The 19,810-nt window shown below is 37.6% G+C and overlaps 1 protein-coding gene across 3 annotated transcripts in view; it reads left to right on the forward strand.

Moving 5' to 3' along the window:
- The window catches only part of HMGCLL1 (3-hydroxy-3-methylglutaryl-CoA lyase like 1), a 143,269-nt gene that overhangs the window by 119,264 nt on the left and 4,195 nt on the right, over nt 1-19,810 (forward strand). For all 3 annotated transcript variants that reach the window (XM_082347218.1, XM_082347217.1, XM_082347219.1), the window contains one exon: nt 15,743-15,868. In XM_082347218.1, coding sequence (XP_082203344.1) covers nt 15,743-15,868 — 126 coding nt within the window. The remainder of the gene's footprint in view (nt 1-15,742; nt 15,869-19,810) is intronic.

Here is a 19,810-nt window from a genome sequence, read left to right on the forward strand (position 1 = left end):
GTGCTTAGAAGTATTAAAGTTAAAAAAATCCTAAAATATGTTACAGGTCATGTGGAAGCTTTTATATGTCTATGGTATTTGGCAGCCTGGCCACAAATACCAAGTATGTGTGGGTTTGGCACCTTTAAGGAGAATCTTCAACAAGTGTTTTTCTTTTAAAACTGTGTTTTATATGACTTTTTCTTGGCTATTAGCACTGGACATCCCAGTTGGATGCCATCTGGAGGCTTATGGCATGTGGCCTTCCCAAGAAGTCACTGTCTTGCTTAGAATTTTCCTGTCATATGTTCCAAGGAATGGACCTACAGCAGTGATGTGTTGTCTCAACTACAATAGCAGAAGCCCTTAATTTTATTTTTATTTGGCTATGTTTATAGCTGTATGACAGAATTAGATGTTATTGAACAAGCTACATTAAACATGCATTTGAAGAAAGACTTGGGATTGGATAAAACCCTAGGAACAATCAAAGTCAATAAGCTTCAGTCACCATAGAAGGGATTCCTTCTACAACCTTTAGATGGTCTTTTTATACCTTCAGTGGCAGGGAGATCATTTTTTTTGAGAGTGAGCTCATTTAAGTTTGGGGAGCTTTGAAAGGCTAAAGAGTTATTTCTCATAATCAACCAAAATCTACCTCTGCCTATTTTCCTCTAGAATTATACAGAATATGTCTGTTTTTTTGCCCATGTAATGATCTTGAACTACATAACTCTAACCGTCATCTACCTCTGAATTTTTACCCAAGATAAATACTAACAAATGCCTCAAACACTGGTTGTATCATGTTTTCCAGATATGTTGGTTGGCTCCAAACCTCCTTCATCTCCTATATATTTAACTGTAATTATACCTACTTTTATTTTCTCAACCTTTTGAATAACTGGCTTTAACTGGGGAGAAATCCATTCTTGATTTCATGTGTACTCAGCTTCTTCTCTTCTTTCAAGTTGTATTCACTGCTTAGAAAAATTAATACCATTGTTACCATAACTATCTTGTGAGATATTTTGATCATGGTGGCTCTAGCGTAAGCAAGATCCTTGGTAACTCATTTAGAAATCAAGTTGAACTTGAACTATTGAAAATGAACAATAAAGACGTGAGTGGTAATACTCAGTGATGTAATATTATAAAATATTTTAAACCCTATTATCCATGTAAATATATGACAATGTCCAGTTTAATGAATCTGTCCATTTAAATGCCCCCAAATGAATATCTCCTAATACATGGCTGAATACATTCATCAGCTTACTGTTAATCAGCTCAGTCATTTCTTATTTAAAATAGTGTCTCAAGTTTCTCCTGCACACCTTTTCCTCTCGTTCCTACAGGAGAGCTAAGTTTGATGGAAGCTGAAGTATCATCCTGCCATGGGGCAAGGGTCACCTGGTCTGATGGTATCTTAGTCCTCCCTTGTTGCCCTAAGATGGAGTTCTCTAGCCTGTTCATCCTTTGTCCTTGTGATGGTACTGTGACCATGGTCTGTGGATGTTGGCCTATTCTCTGAACCTTCCTGGTCATGATCCTAGTTCCTTCCTGCCCACCAGTGATCTCTCAGCCCCACCGGGGGAAATGAGAAATTGTTGTATGCTTTCTATGCCAGGCGTGAGTGCCCTATTGCCTTTCCAGCTGCCTTGAGTCCCACTCGCCAAGCACTTCACTTAGCCTTTGCTGCCATGGCATCCCATAACTGGGTGGGAGATTTTTGAGTCTTGTAATCCCCCTCCAGCCCACCCTTTTGGAAGCAGAACCAGTCCCTTCTGTTCTGGGGCTCCTCTAAATGTGCCTGGGATTTCTGTCACACATTACCCACAACCACATCCCTGGTACTCTGCAGAGAGGAGGAGCCTTGGACTCTTCTCAGGGACCCGGGAAGCACATAGTTATATCTTTTAAAATTATTTTACTGCCCCATGGAGACCAATACTTTGAGTTATAAGAATATTGAAACATGAGTTTGAGCATTACCAAACCATGAGATCATCCCCAAAGCACACAAGCAAGTGGAAATGGGTATGTAATGAAAGATTTAAAAAGGTATTAAAGTTAGTTTTGAACAATCATGAAGGCTTTAAGAAACATTATGTATTAAATATCCAGTTTTCTCTATCTATGATGATTTTCAAGAAAGCAGCTTCTACCTTCCGCTAGAGTTGGTGATTCCCATTCATGGAGCACCCTCCACTTAGTTGTTAAGCTAGAAATCACAGGGCTTCTGTTAATGACACCTCATAAATATGTATATACATATATATATATGCATGTATATATATATACATATATATATATATGCATATATATATATGTAACTGAATATATATATATTTTTTTCAGATTCTTTTCCCTTATATGGTATTACAAAATATTTAGTAGAGTTCCCTGTGCTGTACAGTAGGTCCTTGTTGTTTATTTTATATATAGTCGTGTGTATCTGCTAATCCCAAACTCCTAATTTATCCCCCTCTTTCCCCTTTGGTAACCGTAGTTTGTTTTCTATGTCTGTGGGTCTGTTTCTGTTTTGTAAATGAGTTTATTTGTATCATCTTTTTAGATTCCACATATAAGTGATATCATATGATATTTGTCTTTCTCTGACTTACTTTACTTAGTATGTTATCTACCATTAGTCTTCATTTATTTAGACACCATTTTATCTCATAAACTTATCTCAAATTTATTCCTTAATAAAAAAACCTTTTTTTTTTTTTAACTTTTGCTTCACTTTAAATACTCACCACCATTGACTGGATGCATTGCACTAATTTTCTGACTAATATTTCTACTTAGATATTTCTCAACCTTTTATCCTTCTCAGTTATTGCTCCCTTGCTACCGAAATCTGCTTGAAACAAAACGCTGATGATGGCACGATTATTCATAAACTTTAAGTAGGTCTTTATTTTCTAGAGAATAAAGTTCAGCTCGTATAGAAAGGCATCCAAGGCCTCTCATGATTAGGAGCTGTACTCCATCCACACCCCAACACTCCCTACAATAAAAGTCTCATTAAAATCTCGGTGTACCCTTGGCCTATTCATCATCTGTGTATTTTCTCAAGCTTGTATTTTCTCAAGCTGTTCCCTCCCTATAGAATATCCCTTCCCTCTCCATCCCCCACTTGTCAACATCCTTCAAGGCCCAATTCAGAGCCAAACTAGTCATCAAACTTTTCACCATACCCCACCCATCCTTGCTTCATGATAAAATATAGAAACCATCTCACTGATGTGTCTTAACAGCTTCGTTTATAATTTTCATAATAGCTACCATACTCTACTTTGCATTGTAGTTCTTTGTGTTTATGAATATCTTGTCTGCCAGGTCATTAACTTAATGATGTGTTAGTTACTACTCTTTTGTTTCCAAGCAACAGTGGCCAACTCAAGCTACCTTAAGCAAAAAAGAGACTGTATTATGAGGATATGGGGGTGTGTCATGAAAACCTCTTAAAGGAACAAGACAAGCAAAGAGCAGAGATTTGGAAGCCTTCCCACTTGATTCTGAATCTCAGCTCTCACCACTTAGCCAATATGTGTCACTATGCGTGGTCATAGTAAACATTCTGTGGCTCAAGTTTCTCACATATAAAATGAGGATGATAATAATAGTATGTACTTCCTTGGATTACTACATGGTTTACTTGGCACAGCTCTCATTAAATTTTATTTCAAAAACAAAGGTGGGGCTTTTTGGGAAAGACTGCTGCCTTGTGTTTGTGGTACTAGCATTTGCTTGGGATTCCAAATAACTTGATTTGGGGAGAGCAGAGGAGGCTCACCGAACTTCTTTGAGGTTATCATTTAATGCTTTGGGGTCCTTTATTTGGCACGGAGATTGGTAAAGTGAGTAATACACTATTTTTGGAAAATAAGCCTGGACAATTTATAAATGTTAAGTTTGGACACAATATTTAACCCTGGACCTGCACCTTAAAAACCAGCAGAGTAATAGAATGTTCTGTTGCCCGGGTGCCCATTGAAATTTATAAGGAATTCCAGAAGATACTTGAGTGTGGGCAGGTCTGTTAAGGCAGTCTGGTGACGTGGGAGGCCCAGAGCCCCTTTCAGGTTTCCTATGAGGTGAAAACTTGTCATAATGACACTAAGATATTGTCCCTTTTTACCATTCTCAAATAAACCGTGGATTTTCTAATGAGAGAAAAGGAGATGTCCATGAGAATCTAGATGTCTTAATAAAGATGACTATATACACACACACACAAAAAAAAACAAAAACAAAAAAACAAAGGTGGGGAGGAAATGAAGCTGGATCTCAGGAAGGACCAAAAAGCTGTCTGGAATTCAGGTGGCATTTCTCTAATTCAAATGTCTTATTCCACCCCCTCCTACAGACCAAATTACTCTGCTGCTCGTCGCCCATGGAAAAAATTGCTTGTCCATAGCTCATGCGCTGTACCTCTCACCTCTTAGAAAGATAAAGCCTGTCTTTGTCTCTGCGCCACATTCTGGGGGAGGAGCCTGTGACTGACTCAATTCTGGTTCCAACAGCTGCCGCCAAGATTAACAAAGAGTCACTGAGCAAACAAACAAGCAGGTGCCATAAACTTATCTTTATGGCATTTCCAAGAGAAGAAGGTTTAGGGAGCAAAGTAGGTAGTGATCCACTGACATGGCTCATTGATTTTGCTATGCTCAGAACATCGTTTTGTGTCTCCAGTTGGATTGGATCAAGTTCAGTTCACACCATGTATAGTCAGACTTGCACTCAGGCCTTGATCCTGCAATTGTTCTTCAAAATATTTGAATTTGTTCAATTACACTTTCAAAAACATTTGAATAGTAACTTGTTCTGTTCTAGGTATTATGCCATATACTGAGGGTATCATGGAGTGAGGTAGCGTGAAGTTCTTGACCTCATGATGCTAATGTATATTGCTTGCTGCTTTGACTTAAAAAAAAAAAAAAAAAAAAAAAAAAAGGTGTAATCTTTCCATTATCACAAGCCCTGCCTGGTTTGTGAGTATTGATAACACTGTTAGTTCTTCATCAGCACCACTGTGTTTTCAATTCTTTCTTTTTTTTTTTTTTTTCTCTCTTAACGTTCTTTTTTCTTTCCTGAACATTTAGCTATATTTTCACAATATTAGGCAGGCCTCCCACTAACATCCATTTTGGAACTGGAAATTATTTATCTCCTACCAGTGCAACTCCAGAAGCATGAAGACCTGAATTCTAGACCCGTCTCTACCGCCAAAGACCTTTGCGACTTTGGGGAACCCCCTAAGAGCTCTGGGGCTTAGCTCCTTCCCTTTAAACCAGAATCAATCCACTAATCAATTAATCATATAAGGGATTTTGACTAAAATACATGGTGACTTCTACCTTTATAGATGCAAAATCTTTAATGTTTACACAGTGCTAGTTATCCATCTGTGTCCCATTTTCTTCCCCCTCACTTTGTTACCATTGTCTCCATTCATCACTTTTTCTGCACACCTTGAAAGCATCATGGGAGCGGGGTAAGGCTGGGTCTAAGAGGAGCTGGAATGAGATGGTCAACTTTTTCCAGGGCTCTCAGCCGATGAACTCAGTTATTGTGTTTCTGAGAAGATTGACTGTTGATTTTCCTTGGAAGCTTTGGGGTCACTGTTCCTTTAAGAGTTTCTGTCACTCTGTCTGTCCTCTCTTTTTGCCCTACCTCATGGCACAGTTTTATCTATTAATTTCCAGGCTCAGCTCTATGTTTCTGCCCTAACCTCAAACTCATCCCTACCTCCCTAAGGCTTTTTTGGTTAATTTTCTCCTCTAGTGCAGCCTCATTCTTTACCCCCATTCAGTGAACCCTATCCTTCATGGCTGCCAACTCACCTGTCTCTCCATTTGCATACTCCCACACTGAAACCTGCCCCAACTCTCTTCTTCATTTGTCACACACACATCCTCCGTCTGCCTCTATATCCTTGTCATATACTTGTGAAAGCCAAGACTTCTCACATGTTATGTACCAAGCTATGGGATATGCGCTTTCCATGGAACATCACATTGTATCCTGAACAAGCCCGTGAATCTGTTCTATTAAATTCATTTTACAGCTGGGGGAACAGAGAGGTAAAGTAACATCCTCCAGATCACACAGCTAACAGGTGGCAGAGCAGGTTCAAGCAGAAGTCTGTCTCCTGAAACTGATCTTGAAAGCACAAGGCTGTAGGTTCTCTGTTTGTTTTTGAATCTATTGCCACCTCACTCCTGTTCTATCTCTGAACTGAAACGACCCATTTCAGACTGTCAATGGCATGAATCCAATAAATTTTCTCTGGTCTCATTTTCTTTAACTACCTTCAGCATTCATCACTGTGGTATATTTAGGGAAATTTCTACCCTGTCCTCTGACACTGAACTTCCCCCTGCACTAATTCATCTCCCTTCTCCTAATTCCAAAAAGTGAGTGTTCACTAAATGCCAGGATTTGAATCTCTGCTCTTCTTTTCTAGACAAGTTCCTTCAGAGAACTCAGATATGAAATAAATCAAGATGAAATTACTTTTTTCTTATTTTTAATTGCTCTAAGAGAGAACCGACTGTCAAAAGGAAAAAAAGTAGCAAGGTATTGTGAGTTTACACATGCAAAAGTAAAAGGTAGGGAAACAGTAACACCAGGGATGGGTGGAAGGAATTGAGAATATATTGTATGTAATACTGTAAGATCCTTCCCTCCATGTGGCATAGATATTTGAAGGTAGGCTATTACTAATTAAATAATATTAATTTAATTGTATTAAGTTATACTGTAAAGCATAGGGTAACTACTCAACAACTTAAAGAGGTAGAAATATTAAGGAAGAGATAAAATAGGGTCATAAAAAATGCTCAATTAACAAAAGATAGAAAAAGAAGAAAAACAAAACATAGAACAAATAGAACATATAGAAAATAGCTAGCAGATTTTAATCCAACCATATCAGTTGGTGTATTAGTTCTACTTGGCTATACTGATATAGCAGACCTTGCACCCACCCCCCAACATAAATAATGGCTCAAACACAGGGATGTTTGTTCCTCACTCATTAGATGGTCCACTGCACGTGTTTCTGGCAGCGGGCATCTTTCCTCCAGGTGTTCGCTCAGGGACCTGGCTCTTTCCATTTTGTGCCTACACTATTCCCTCAGGCCTCATTGTCATGGGCATTTGACTATTAAAAAGGAAGAAGACACGTAGTTTCTGAAAGGACTTGTTCTGGAAATGGCCTGCATCACTTTGCTCTCATGCCATTGGCTAACCCACAGTCATGCAGCCTCGCCTACACAGAAGGGCAGTTAGGTAATGTTGTCTAGCTGAGTCCCGGAAGAAGAGGTGACTGATTTTTTGGTGAAAAGCCAGTACTGTCTGCTACAGATGAACGGCTAAACTGAAAGGTTAGAGATCTTCAAACTTTATTATCCATAAAAGTCACCTTGGAGTTTGAAACAATTGCATATTCTTGGGCTTTACAAGAAAAAAATTCAGATTTTGGTGTAAGGCACAGAAATCTGTATTTTATTTTGTGCCAGTAGATTAGAGAGCATGGATGGTAACTGAAGGAGTACCCATGGGAGCCAGTGATATCCACTCACAAACAGAAAAGAGGAGGTGATTCTGAGAGGAGTCATCTGTAGGGTTTGGATTGAACCCCGGAAATGAGAAAATAGAGCCTGAAGTCGGCCAGTGTACTTTGGGGTGTTGTCCTGGCAGAAGAAGGAAATGATTGAGAAAGAAGGGTATACATTTATTAATATGGCTCATTTGTACTATTTACAAGTGGTATATATTTATTACAGATAATTGTTAACAATCTGGAAATACAAATGAGTTATACCAAATATAGTTACTCTCCTACTCTTTTATCTTCCATTTTCTTATCAGCATTTTTCCATACCATTATATATTCTTCAAAACCATTTAACTGTCTCATAACTGTCTTACATAACTTATTAACTATTTCCCTATTGTTGTACATTTCATTTATGGGCTTTTTCCCCACTGTTACAAATAATAATACAAAGAATATTCATCCTTGAACATAAGTCTATATTAACATTTCTGGCTATTTTCTTGGGCTAGTTTCCTAGAAATGCAACCATTGGGACAACAATCCTTTACTTTCTCAATTTCTTGATAATGTCGAGTTGTGTAGAAACTTTTTCAGAGAGTTGAAGAAAGTATGATGAGAAAATGGAGTCTTTTTTTTGTTTGTTTTCAGTCTCTTTTTAAAATTTTAATTTAATTTTTATTTTAAATTAGAGTATACTTGATTTACAATATTGTGTTAGTTTCAGGTGTATGGCAAAGTGATTCAGTTATACATATACATATATCCATTCTTTTTCAGATTCTTTTCCCATGTAGGTTATTACAGAATATTGAGTAGAGTTCCCTGTGCTATACAGTAGGTCCTTGTTGGTTATCTATTTTATATATAGTAGTGTGTATATATTAATCCCAAACTCCTAATTTTTCCCCCCACCACTTTTCCTCTTTGGTAACCATAAGTTTGCTATTGAAGTCTGTGAGCCTGTTTCTGTTTTGTAAATAAGTTCATTTGTATCATTTTTTAGATTCCACATATAAGTGATGTCATATGATGTTTGTCTTTCTCTGACTTACTTCACTTAGTATGATAATCTGTAGGTCCATCCATGTTGCTGCAAGTGGCATTATTTCATTCTTTATATGGCTGAGTAGTATTCCATTGTATATACATATCACGTCTTCAGAAAATGAAGTCTTTTGATTTGTCAATGGCTCTCTTCCTAATTCACACCCTTCCCCCCGGAGTTGTTATAAGGATTAAATGCAACCAGGTGTGTAAAGTGTTTAGTGATGCAGCTGGCATTTAATTAGCACATAGTCTGTTAACTATTAATACTGAACAGTAGCACGCAAATGTTATTCCTGTTAAACTCTGTCTCATACTAACTGTGTGAAGCACGGACCGTCACTTTCCTTCTCTAAGCCTCACTTTCCTCATCAGTAAATGAGCATGAATTACTGCCCACTTACCTTGATTTTGTGGAGTTTTCTCATATGTGAAGTATGTGGTGCAGTATCTGTGATACAATAAGCCTTCAATCAATGTTCACTAATAGTATTTATTATTTCTCAGTCTACTGAAATTGAGAATTTCCTTATGTTTTTCCATTTCCTTATTTCCTTCTATGTACACACTCCCATTTCTATCTCAGTTTGAAATATACTACATGAAAGTACTAATATAATCTATCTCATTATGTGTGGTGAGGCAGAGAGGAGTGAAATGTGTAGGAAACCCTTTTCAAAGACGAGAGATGGTCTATGAAAGCATTAGTAATCCATTACGTTAGCTTACTCACCCCCAACAGCAAGGTATCATGATTTGCATACCAATTTTGGTGTATAACTTCAGTGTATGAAAACACTGGGCTTTATTCATGCATGCCAGTGGTTCACTATCTGTGGTTTACAAAGCATGGTATGTTCACAGTACACATGAATGGCCAGTAGTTGGTACCAAAACTCAATATATGGTAATTCTTTAGAGTCCTGGGTGAGTAGCATCTCAGAGCAAGATCTGGGATCCCTGGAAAGAGTGCTGTGACCCACTAGTGACACTGGTCTGGCTGCTGGGGGAGAAGTAACGCATCACATGTGGATAATTACAATCCTCTGTTGGAGGGAATATTAGCTGTGAGGAACAAGTTGAAGGGAAAAATTTTAGAAAAATGAGTATATTTGTAATATTTTATCCTACATGAATATTTGTCTTTTTCATCATGAGTAACTTAGATCCCAAAATGAGTAACTTCCCTGTCAGAGATTTACTTGTTATTTTAATTCAAATGTAACATTATTACAGATTTCTAAAGAAAAATTTGGTTTTGGCAAAAACAGTAGATGGCATTTCAAAAAGTAACATTGCCAAAATTCTTCTATAGATTCCTTAATACTTTACTAACTTCAATACCTAAAATTGTAGATTTCATTAAATATTTTGAAATCAGACATATATGGAAGATTATACATTTTGGAAAATGATTTCTTTGTCTCCTCTTATCATATTTCTCAGTTTTGTTTGGAGAATAAGTTCTTACAGCACGAGAAAAAGTCGAGATGATACTTTCAGTTATTGTATCAGCATGATCTGGGCATCTAAGCACTATGCAAAATTAACAAAGTTGACTCTCCTCATAGCTCACCTGAAATTGTAGTACAGAGTGATAATGCTCGTGCTATATCTACAGCTAATTTGCAATTTTCCAGAAGAAGTGGTCACTCATATTTTATCCATTTTCCTCAGCCTTAAGTCCAAGTACACGTCTGGGAGCTCAAGCAGATGGAGCCCATAACCGCACTCACCAGGCTTTTCATAACCTGGGTCACTGTGTTAATAGCTTTGATCATGAGCTTTGAGGAAAGTGGACGCCAAAGTCACCTCCACCCTTTGAGTTCTGGATTTGTTTCATTTTAGGGAGAATTAGCTCCCTGAGTTCTAGAGAGAATCGTTTCTCATTTGGCAATAGTGAACTACTTCTCAGTGACAGACAAAATGTATAGTAATATTAATTTCTAACACTAATCTCCATGAGCTACAGAGCTTTGTATGTATTCCAAGTCCCTGGCACATAGAACATGCTCAATAAACATGTTCAAGTCAAAGGAAGAATAATAAAAAATATACTGACTACATTGAACCACAGATGATGTGCTACACACCATTAGTCAAAGTTTCCTTATTTTAAAGGTAACAAAATATTTATTTGCATAATATAAAGCTATTTACTTACATATTTGCTGTTTCTGTGTTGGAACACAGTGGCAGTTCAATGCTTGACTTTAACTTGGTGGATTTTGGTGTTACATCGCCATCTTGTGGTTATTGATCTGAAGATATTTCCTTCAAAACAAAACCCAAATGCTTTGTTTTGCAACATACTGTATGGTGCAGAAAACCATTTGTGCTTGTGTGCTTACACACACACACACACACACACACACACACACACACACACGCCAGGAATCTGACCATCTGAAAAGCAGTGTTTTCGATTTGGAGACATGGGAAAGGAAATATCTAAGAATAATCTTTGAATGCAGTCTCTTGTATGATAAAATCAACTATGCAACCCATCTACTATTATCAAATACATGAGGATATTATAACAATGCATTTTCTATAATACTATGGTTTCAGTAGCAAAGTAAAAACATGTTTCCTCTATTTACCGTAAAGAACAGAGAAGAAATGTTTTTCTTCCTGCTCTGTTAAGGACTTGTTTACATCATATTATGTACCGTTTCTAATGGAATAGGGAAGTCGAGGTAAAGAAAACATACACAGTGAAATCAAATTTTCTTAGATGACTATGACTAGAAATTTCCAAAGCAGCTTGTTCCAAAATAAAGTCATCTAACTTAATGTATGGGTAACACTATACATTGAGAAGATATGTTTTTCTGGGGAACAGAATTGCACATTTAATAGAGGACAGAATTGAGAGGATATTATGTAGAAAGTTCTATTTTTAAAGTACTGTGATTTTTTTTTGAAGAGAGACTTTAAAAGGAACACATATCTTAATATTCTCATTCACAGCTAAGGTATACTTTAATAAACTCTCTTTAAATTTGCTTATTGAAATTTTAAATCCACATACTGCTCTTAGAATTGATTCAATTGATTTGTGACTAAGACTCAAAGAAATATAATCTGTTCCAGAGCGAATGTGATGGTAGGAAAGAGGGAAGGACCATTTTCCAGGGAGGCTTTCACCCAGATCGCGTCTGCCTTTACAAAATTATGCACACAGATTAGCCCTGCACACTTACACCCTGAAAGATCAGTTAGTTGCAAAATAAATTGTTGGTCAATAAACTCAGTCATAGGTTTATTTATTCTCATTTTCATTTATTTACTGTCATTCTACGACAGGCTACAGTTTGCAGAAAACTTTCTTTTTCTAATTATATATGTAATTACATTCATTGTGGGGCCATTAGAAAACAAAGACAAACAGAATTAAAATAAAATAAATTACCTATAGTCACACCACCCAGTGATCACTGCTGTTGGCATTTTGGTATATCATCCAAATTCTACCTTTTTTTTTTTAGAAGATGGGATTATGTTTCCATATACCATTATAATGTCCTGTAATATGTTTCTTTCCCTTAACTATGCATTTACATAGCATTTATCATTCCATTTTACAGCTACACCTTAATTAATTTAAATTAGTCCCCATTACAGACATTTGAATAGTTTTCAAATTTTTATTCATATAAAACACACTGTAATGAATCTATATATAAGGGGTGTGTTTCATGTGTGACACATACACTCACCCATATATATCTGTTTTTATTTCTTACCTAATTATTTACTTAGAATTTGTGAAATATTCCTAGGAAGTACTTTTTTGATAGGAATTTCTAGGATAATGGATATTGGCAATTAAGACTAATTACTAGTTAATTGCTCAACAGAAAAAAAGTTCCAGGTTATGTTCCTACCAGTTTAAGTTTTGTTTACCTTCAGTTCCAACAACACCTACTTTTTGTCATTGATGTTTATCAAAGTCTAATGCACATACAGAAAATGGCACAAATCATAAGCCCTCATGGTAGGCTGAAGCCATCTTTCACCTCTCATGCTGGTACTGCTAACATTCACTACCTCATACTTTTTGGGGTGTTCTTTCAAAAACAGGTTTTCTTGAAAAGTTGATCCATCCTGATTAACTCTTTGCTGCCCCAGGGTACAGAGCATCTCTAAATGAAAGCTCACTCATACCCACAGTTGATAAAGTCAGAGATGGATGAGAAACTTACCTCAGGGGTTCCCACACTAATTACACAAGAGAATCACCAGAGGGAAGCTTTAAAGAAATACCAATGCCTGACCCCATTCCCAGACAAAGATTCTGGGGAGAAGCTTGGCTGTTAGTTTTAAAAGGTCCCCGGGTGATTATAATTGGCAGGGATTGAGAACCACTGAAACCTCTTTCTCCTGGAGTGATAGATTCAATTCTACTGAATAGATAAATTTTAACCTATAGGTGAAGAATGCCTCTGCCTATCTGATGTCCTGGCAGACTTCCAGAGATGAGCTCAGTGTCTGAACCTTTGTGTTTTCCAACTACTGGACAATTCCACAGATTTCACTCCTAGAGCATAATTCTTTAAACTTACTATTTTGATTCACCGCAAATGTAGACTGCCCTAAATGGACAAGTACTTTAGCTGGTCAGTTATTAACACCCAAATATGATTAAGCTTTGAGAGAGGTCGTGATAAAGGAAGAAGAGCCATTGCCACATTCCCATGTTGAAGAGTATAATGAGGAGAAACGGAAGTACAGAAGCAAACAAATTATATCTGTAAACTTGCATTAGTCCCAAAGGCATCCATGGCTTTTGGACTATGGTTCTGCCCTTGGGAGCCTTGGTAAACATGCTAGGTCTCACCAGAGAAAATTCAGAACTGTAAAATTGTGCAGCCCCTTGAACCGTAATGGAAAAGAACATAAAAAAGAATGTGTGTGTGTGTGTGTGTGTGTGTGTGTATATGTATATATATGTGTATATATATATCTGTGTGTGTGTGTATTTATATGTATATACATATATATGAAACTGAATCACTTTGCTGTACAGCAGAAATTAACACGACATTGTAAATCAACTATACTTCAATTAAAAATATGTGCAGCCCCCTTGGCATGTCAAAGGAGATAGGAGCCACCTGAAGAGCTCCCAACAGCTAAATCTCAAACAACGTGAGTGACAAGACATATAAGGGAATATTGGATTACAACCCAAAGTACTAAATAAATACCCATGAGTCTCTACTGATATAAACAAATGTTTGAAGAAATAAATAAATATGGGGGAATAGACAAATCTCTCATACGGGAAATTTCTAAATAATTTAGGTAGGTATTCTCCACTCCTTAGGTGTGAGCTGCACATAGTGACTTTTTTCCCAAAAGTACCATATGGACAAGGGGGCATGGGGTAAAGGTGAACATCACCAGTTGTAAACCATATAGTATGCACCCTTGATATGATGTGTTAAGAATGGCACTTCCCCTGTGTTGCTCTCCTCACAAAACTTCAGGACTCCAGTCTAACCATGAGAAAACATCAGACATACCCACATTGAAAGACATTGTGCAAAACACATGACAAGTAACAATTCAAAATTGTCAAGGTCAATGAGGACAAAGAACGTCTGAGAAAGTGTCACAGCCACAGCAGGAGACAAGACAACTACATGTAATGTGGTACCCGGATGAGTTCCTGGAACAGGAAAAGGACATTCGCTTCTAAACTAAGGAAATCTGAATCATGTGTGAACTTTAGTTAATAATAACATATTATATGTGTTCGTTAGTTGTGACAAATATACCATAATGATGTAAGATGTGAACAATAGGGGAAATTGTGTGTAATGTATGGAAATGCTGTGTACTTTCTTCCCAAATTTTCTGAAAATCTAAAACTATTCTAAAATAAAAAGTTTATCAAAAAAGTAAAGGAAAAAGAAAGAAAGTGTGATTCCCCAGAGCAGCAGTGAGAACAGCATCTGGGATCTTGTTAAAAATTCAAATTCTCAGGGCCCAGCCCAGACCTCCAGAATCAGAAACTCTAGCAGATTGGCCAAGGGCTCTGTTTCCCAGCACTTCTCATTTTAGCTGAGGTCGTGTTACTTTTTCTTCAATGTCCAGGAGTGAAGAGTCAGATTAGCCTGTTGGTGGCTTCTGATTTCCCAATTGTCCCTTTCCACAAAGGGCTGCTCTGCTTGCCTCTCTTCTTATGTTATTCAAATCTGATACCCAGGGTCCCTTTCAGACCCTTTTGTGCTCATGTCTTTCACAACTTTTCCAGTCCACAGAGATCTCCACCTTGGATATCCCTAGACTCATAACATGAACCAACTTGCATGTTTCCAGAGGCCACAAATCACAGCAGAGTGTGAATTCTCTGGAGACACAGGTGACCTTGGGCAAATTGTGTGATCCCTCTGTACTTGAGTTTCTTCATCTGTGATTTGGGGATGATGGAAGAGTATCTCCTGGTTTTTTGTGGGAATTGTGAGTTAGTATCATAAGGTATTACTAATAATATCCAGCACTTAGTGAGGACCCAGTAAATGTGAGCTGCTACAATTGTTAATGGTGGATGTCCTGCCTCTTAAGTGTCTCTTCACTTCTCCCAAAACAGCAGGGTTTTGTGCACAAAATAAAGTAATGGCTCAGTAAAGATTGGGTGAATTGAGTGAATACGTTGAGCCCACAAAATACAAGTTCAAACATAAGGACAGCTCCCCACCACACTCCGTCTGTCTTCTAAGGCACCTTGATTTTGAGTCAGGATGTTGGAAATCTTTCATGTTGATTATATAAGGTTTTTAGACTAAAGCTCAAAATTAGGTTGGAAAATACACCCCATGTGTGTATTTATCTTATTTCAATCTTCATCCCCTACCTTTGTTATGTTATCAATGAAAACACCATTTCAATTTTGATCTAAGATTATTCTCATTCCCGAGATCCTTAGCAGAGTGTCTGTTAGCCTAAAAGATGAGATTAGTCAGAAAATAAATTAGCACCTCGGGGACTGTTCTAGCAGCAGGTCGGTAAGTGAATAGGTTGGAATCATGGTTCAGATTTTCCTTATTTGCTCTTTGGAACAGGTTAAATAGAAATGCAACAACTTACATGCCATAAAGAGACAAACCTTGAGTGTTTGGGTTTGTTTTCCAGATGGGGATTAATGTGGTGGATTCTGCAGTATCCGGATTAGGTGGTTGCCCTTATGCAAAAGGTGCCTCTGGGAACGTAGCCACTGAGGATTTGATCTACATGCTTAATGGCCTGGGGGTCAAGACAGTAAGTTAACTTAGCATATTTTACTATTCATACATTCCTTGCAGATTCAAATTGGAATGCTTCTTGGATTTGGGAAGCAACTTTGAGGTCAAGTTTTACTACACTTTTGCTAAAATGCACAGTGGGAAAATGCAATAAAAAATTCTTGTGGGGGGCTTTATAAAGTAACTTATTGCTATAGTTAGATCACCAATAATGCTACCATTTCACATTTTTATGGTGCTTCATGACCTCCAAAGTCCTTTTTCATCTAGTATCCAGTTTGATTTCACACGCTTTGTGTATTTGAGCCTGTCTTTGCTATTATGATTATTGTTTTTGCTGTTTTGTTTTCCTTGGAGGAAAACTAAGATCTTGATTTTCTCATGGTGACAAGTAGGGCTTCTGGAAGAGAGCCCACGGCACTTTTAAAATGGCCAGTGGAGGACCAGAGCTTAATAATACTTAGCATGTGAACAAGAATATTCTCTTTACAAGTGCTACCTGAAAAAGTCACATGCTCTATAATAACCCACCAAAATTAGTACCTTGTTTTGCCACATGCTTGTTAAAATGGCCTACCATTCTAAGGCAGATTTTTTTTTTTAAGGATAAAAGATAAAGGGCAAACAACTGTTCACAGATTATCAGAAGTTCAAAATGTTTTCTGAGATGTAAAGCATCACCTGGATTACAGAATGGAATTGTCCTCTCCATATCTCCTCTCTCTCCTCTTCCCTCACTCTACTGAGTGATGTTCCTGCAGCAGCCAGCTTGCCTGCAGTCTCCCTCCCTGTGGCATTCGGTTTCTCACCTCCACCCCTTGCTCCTGCTTTCACCACCCCTTGGAATAGCCTTACTGCCCATACTTGATTTCACCTGGAGAGTGAGGCACCACCATCCTCAATAACACACCTTCTAACATCTCCCTGCTGATTCCCCAGGCCCACACTGCTGGGTTCCTCTCCTCCGTGTTTCCAGGCTACCTTTGTGTCTTCCTCTGAACCTACCACGAGGTTGTAGAATCATCTTCTTTCTGTGTCTAGGTCCCCCTGCAGGCAGAAATATAGTATGACAGCTGATTCACAGGTGACTGTTGCCTAGAGAACCTCAATAATGTTCAGTGAAAGACTGATACCACTTGGCACTAAACACCAGGAACCTCTCTTCTCTGGTTAGAAATAGCTATTACAAAGTAGCCTGATTGTTTCCGTCATTTCCATTAGAAATGTATGACCATGACAGAAGTAGAAATCCTTTCTTTTCTTAAAATTTATTTTATTGAAGTATAGTTGACCTGCAATGTTGTGTCAATTTCTACTGTACAGCAAAGTGATTCAGTTATATATATATATATATATATATATATATATATATATATATATATATATATATATTCTTTTTAATATTCTTTTCCATTATGGTTTATCACAGGATATTGAATACATTTCCCTGTGCTATACAGTAGGGCCTTGTTGTTTTATCCGTCTGGTATATAATAGTTTGCATCTGCTGATCCCAAACTCCCAATTCATAGAAATCCTTTCTTGAGGATTTAAATGACTTGGTTGAACTCAGCTGAGTCAACATATGAACTCTGCTTCATATGTGTCAGGCCATGCGGGTCCAAATGCAAATAAGCCATGTCTCCATTCCTAAGAATTTCACAGTTCAAGGACAGTTGTTGCATTGGACATCAGCCAACAAGCCAAGATTCTCTGTACAACCTGTATCACTATGTCTCCCATGCTTACTCAACTACCAAGAGCTACTGCTTCAACTTCTAAAATATTTTGGTTGTTTGTTCCTTCCTTACTATCCTTGCTGTAGCTACATCAGCACAAGTTCTTATCTCTTTCCTGGATATTCATCCTCCATACTAGTCTGCTAGCTTCAGACTGCCTTTAAACTCATCCTCCATGCTACCATAAAAGATTTTATCTAAAATACAAATATGAATATGACTTGCTCCTGCTTGGGTACTCGTCAGTGGATTCCCATTTCCTGAAAAGCAAGGCTGTGTTCTATACCTTTTATACCTTTTCCAGTCACCTCTGCCCATTACTTTCCATGTATCCCATGGTATTTTTCAGATGTCTCGTACTCTTCTCTGCTGACAGTGCCTCATTCCTCTTACTTCTTCTCAAGGACTCATACTGTCCGTACAAGCCTCAGGTCAGGATTTACCTTCCTGGAACCCTTCCCTGACACATTCCTCTCCATTTGTTTCCATATTCTTTTCCTCAGTGGGTTGACTACCCTGCAGCTCTGCCCTCATGATCATCCGAGCATCTCTCTCTCTCAGTGACTTTAGTGGAAGTACTGGATTTCCTGTTTAGGGCTCCATATTGCCTGCTTGACCACAGGCACCCTCAAGACAGAAACCATATTCTGTGAGAAGTTCTTGAAGCCCCAGAATGGATCATAGTACATGAGATATATTTAAGCACCTGGTTTAAGTGCTAAATGATTTAAAAATAAATGCAACATTATTTCATAAAGATATCTGTTCATTAAATAAAACAGTAGAGGAAGGCCAAAACAGAATCCTTTGGTACAATACCAACCAGAATCCTTTGGTACAATACCAACCAATCCCACTGTGTAATTGCTATAAATGGAATTACTGGAAAGCAAAGAAGAATGCTGGTGACTAAAATCTTATTATCTTTTGTTAGATGTAATTAAGAAATGAAAGACACACATGTAGCTTATTATTTACAAAATTTACGTATTACTAGATTAAGGATGTAAAACCAAAATGTGCCTAACAGATACTCCAGCCAAAACCATTACCATGACAAAACCAAAGCACATGTTAGTACCCTAAAAACAACTTCATAATAAAAAGAAACAGTGAAAATTACTTACTTGTCATTTTACAAAATATTTTTGATGATTTTTAAACAGAAGTAAACTACAAAGAAAACAGTGCCCTAAAAGTTTCTAGAGAGAAGTAACTACCTATATTAAAATGATGATCTCTTTTTGATCACTTGTATGAAAAGCCCCAATGAGTATTTATACTTGTCTGTTTTAAGAAAACGACAAACTTACATAAATTTTAAAAACTACTCCTTAATAGCAAGGGAGCCTGAGTCTGTTTGATTTTAAGTCCCTGTTGTTTCTAGTCTGAGTTGAGGGAGGACATAGGAGCTTACGAAATACTACATGGGGCAAATCTCTGGTTAATCCACCTAACACTGTGCCCCCGTTCCACCCCCCTCCCCCCAGTGACAGCACAGGTGCAGGGTGGAAACCTCGATGATGGTGATCTTTGGCTGCACCAAGCCCAAGATGACGAGCCTGCCTTGAACTTGGCCTTCATACCCAACTGTCGATCTGTCATCCATGGATTTACCAAAGCCTTTGTTGATCCTACTTATGCTTTCAGACAGTACAACCTCTCAGGCAAACAAGTTCCAGATGTGTACTAAATACTACTTCATTTTATTGGACTGCCTCCTTCAATTTCATGCCAGTAAGAGTGTTTCTGAACATGGTTAAAAATTATACATTCATCTTTCCTATATTTCTTACAGCTTTATAAGGTTTGTTTCTTTACATACTAAGATATACTAAGAGGGTTTTTTCCCCCCCTAAGTCCTTATCTTTGAACTCCTCCAAACGATTATCATTTTAATTGCCTTTCACTGATATTTTGTAGAGTCTTTCTGGTTCCACTGTTGTCCTTTGTAGAGTTTAGGTATCAGCATGAATTACACTGAGTTATTCAGGTGTGGCTAGCCTATGGTTTTATACTAGGGTCAGATTCAAGATATGTTTTAATAAAGCAGAAAAATCTAAATCTACACAATTCATGGAGATAAATGCTGCCCCCCTCCATCAATAATGAACAGCATTTTGTTTAGTAATTTTAAATGGTTAAGTAACTACTAATACAATTTAAAAGAATCTGTTTTGTCTTCTTTCTCCTTAACCCCCCTTCCCACCTGGTATCAC

This window comes from Balaenoptera borealis, assembly GCF_965194805.1.
Source record: "Balaenoptera borealis genome assembly, chromosome: 12".
Classification (NCBI taxonomy): domain Eukaryota; kingdom Metazoa; phylum Chordata; class Mammalia; order Artiodactyla; family Balaenopteridae; genus Balaenoptera; species Balaenoptera borealis.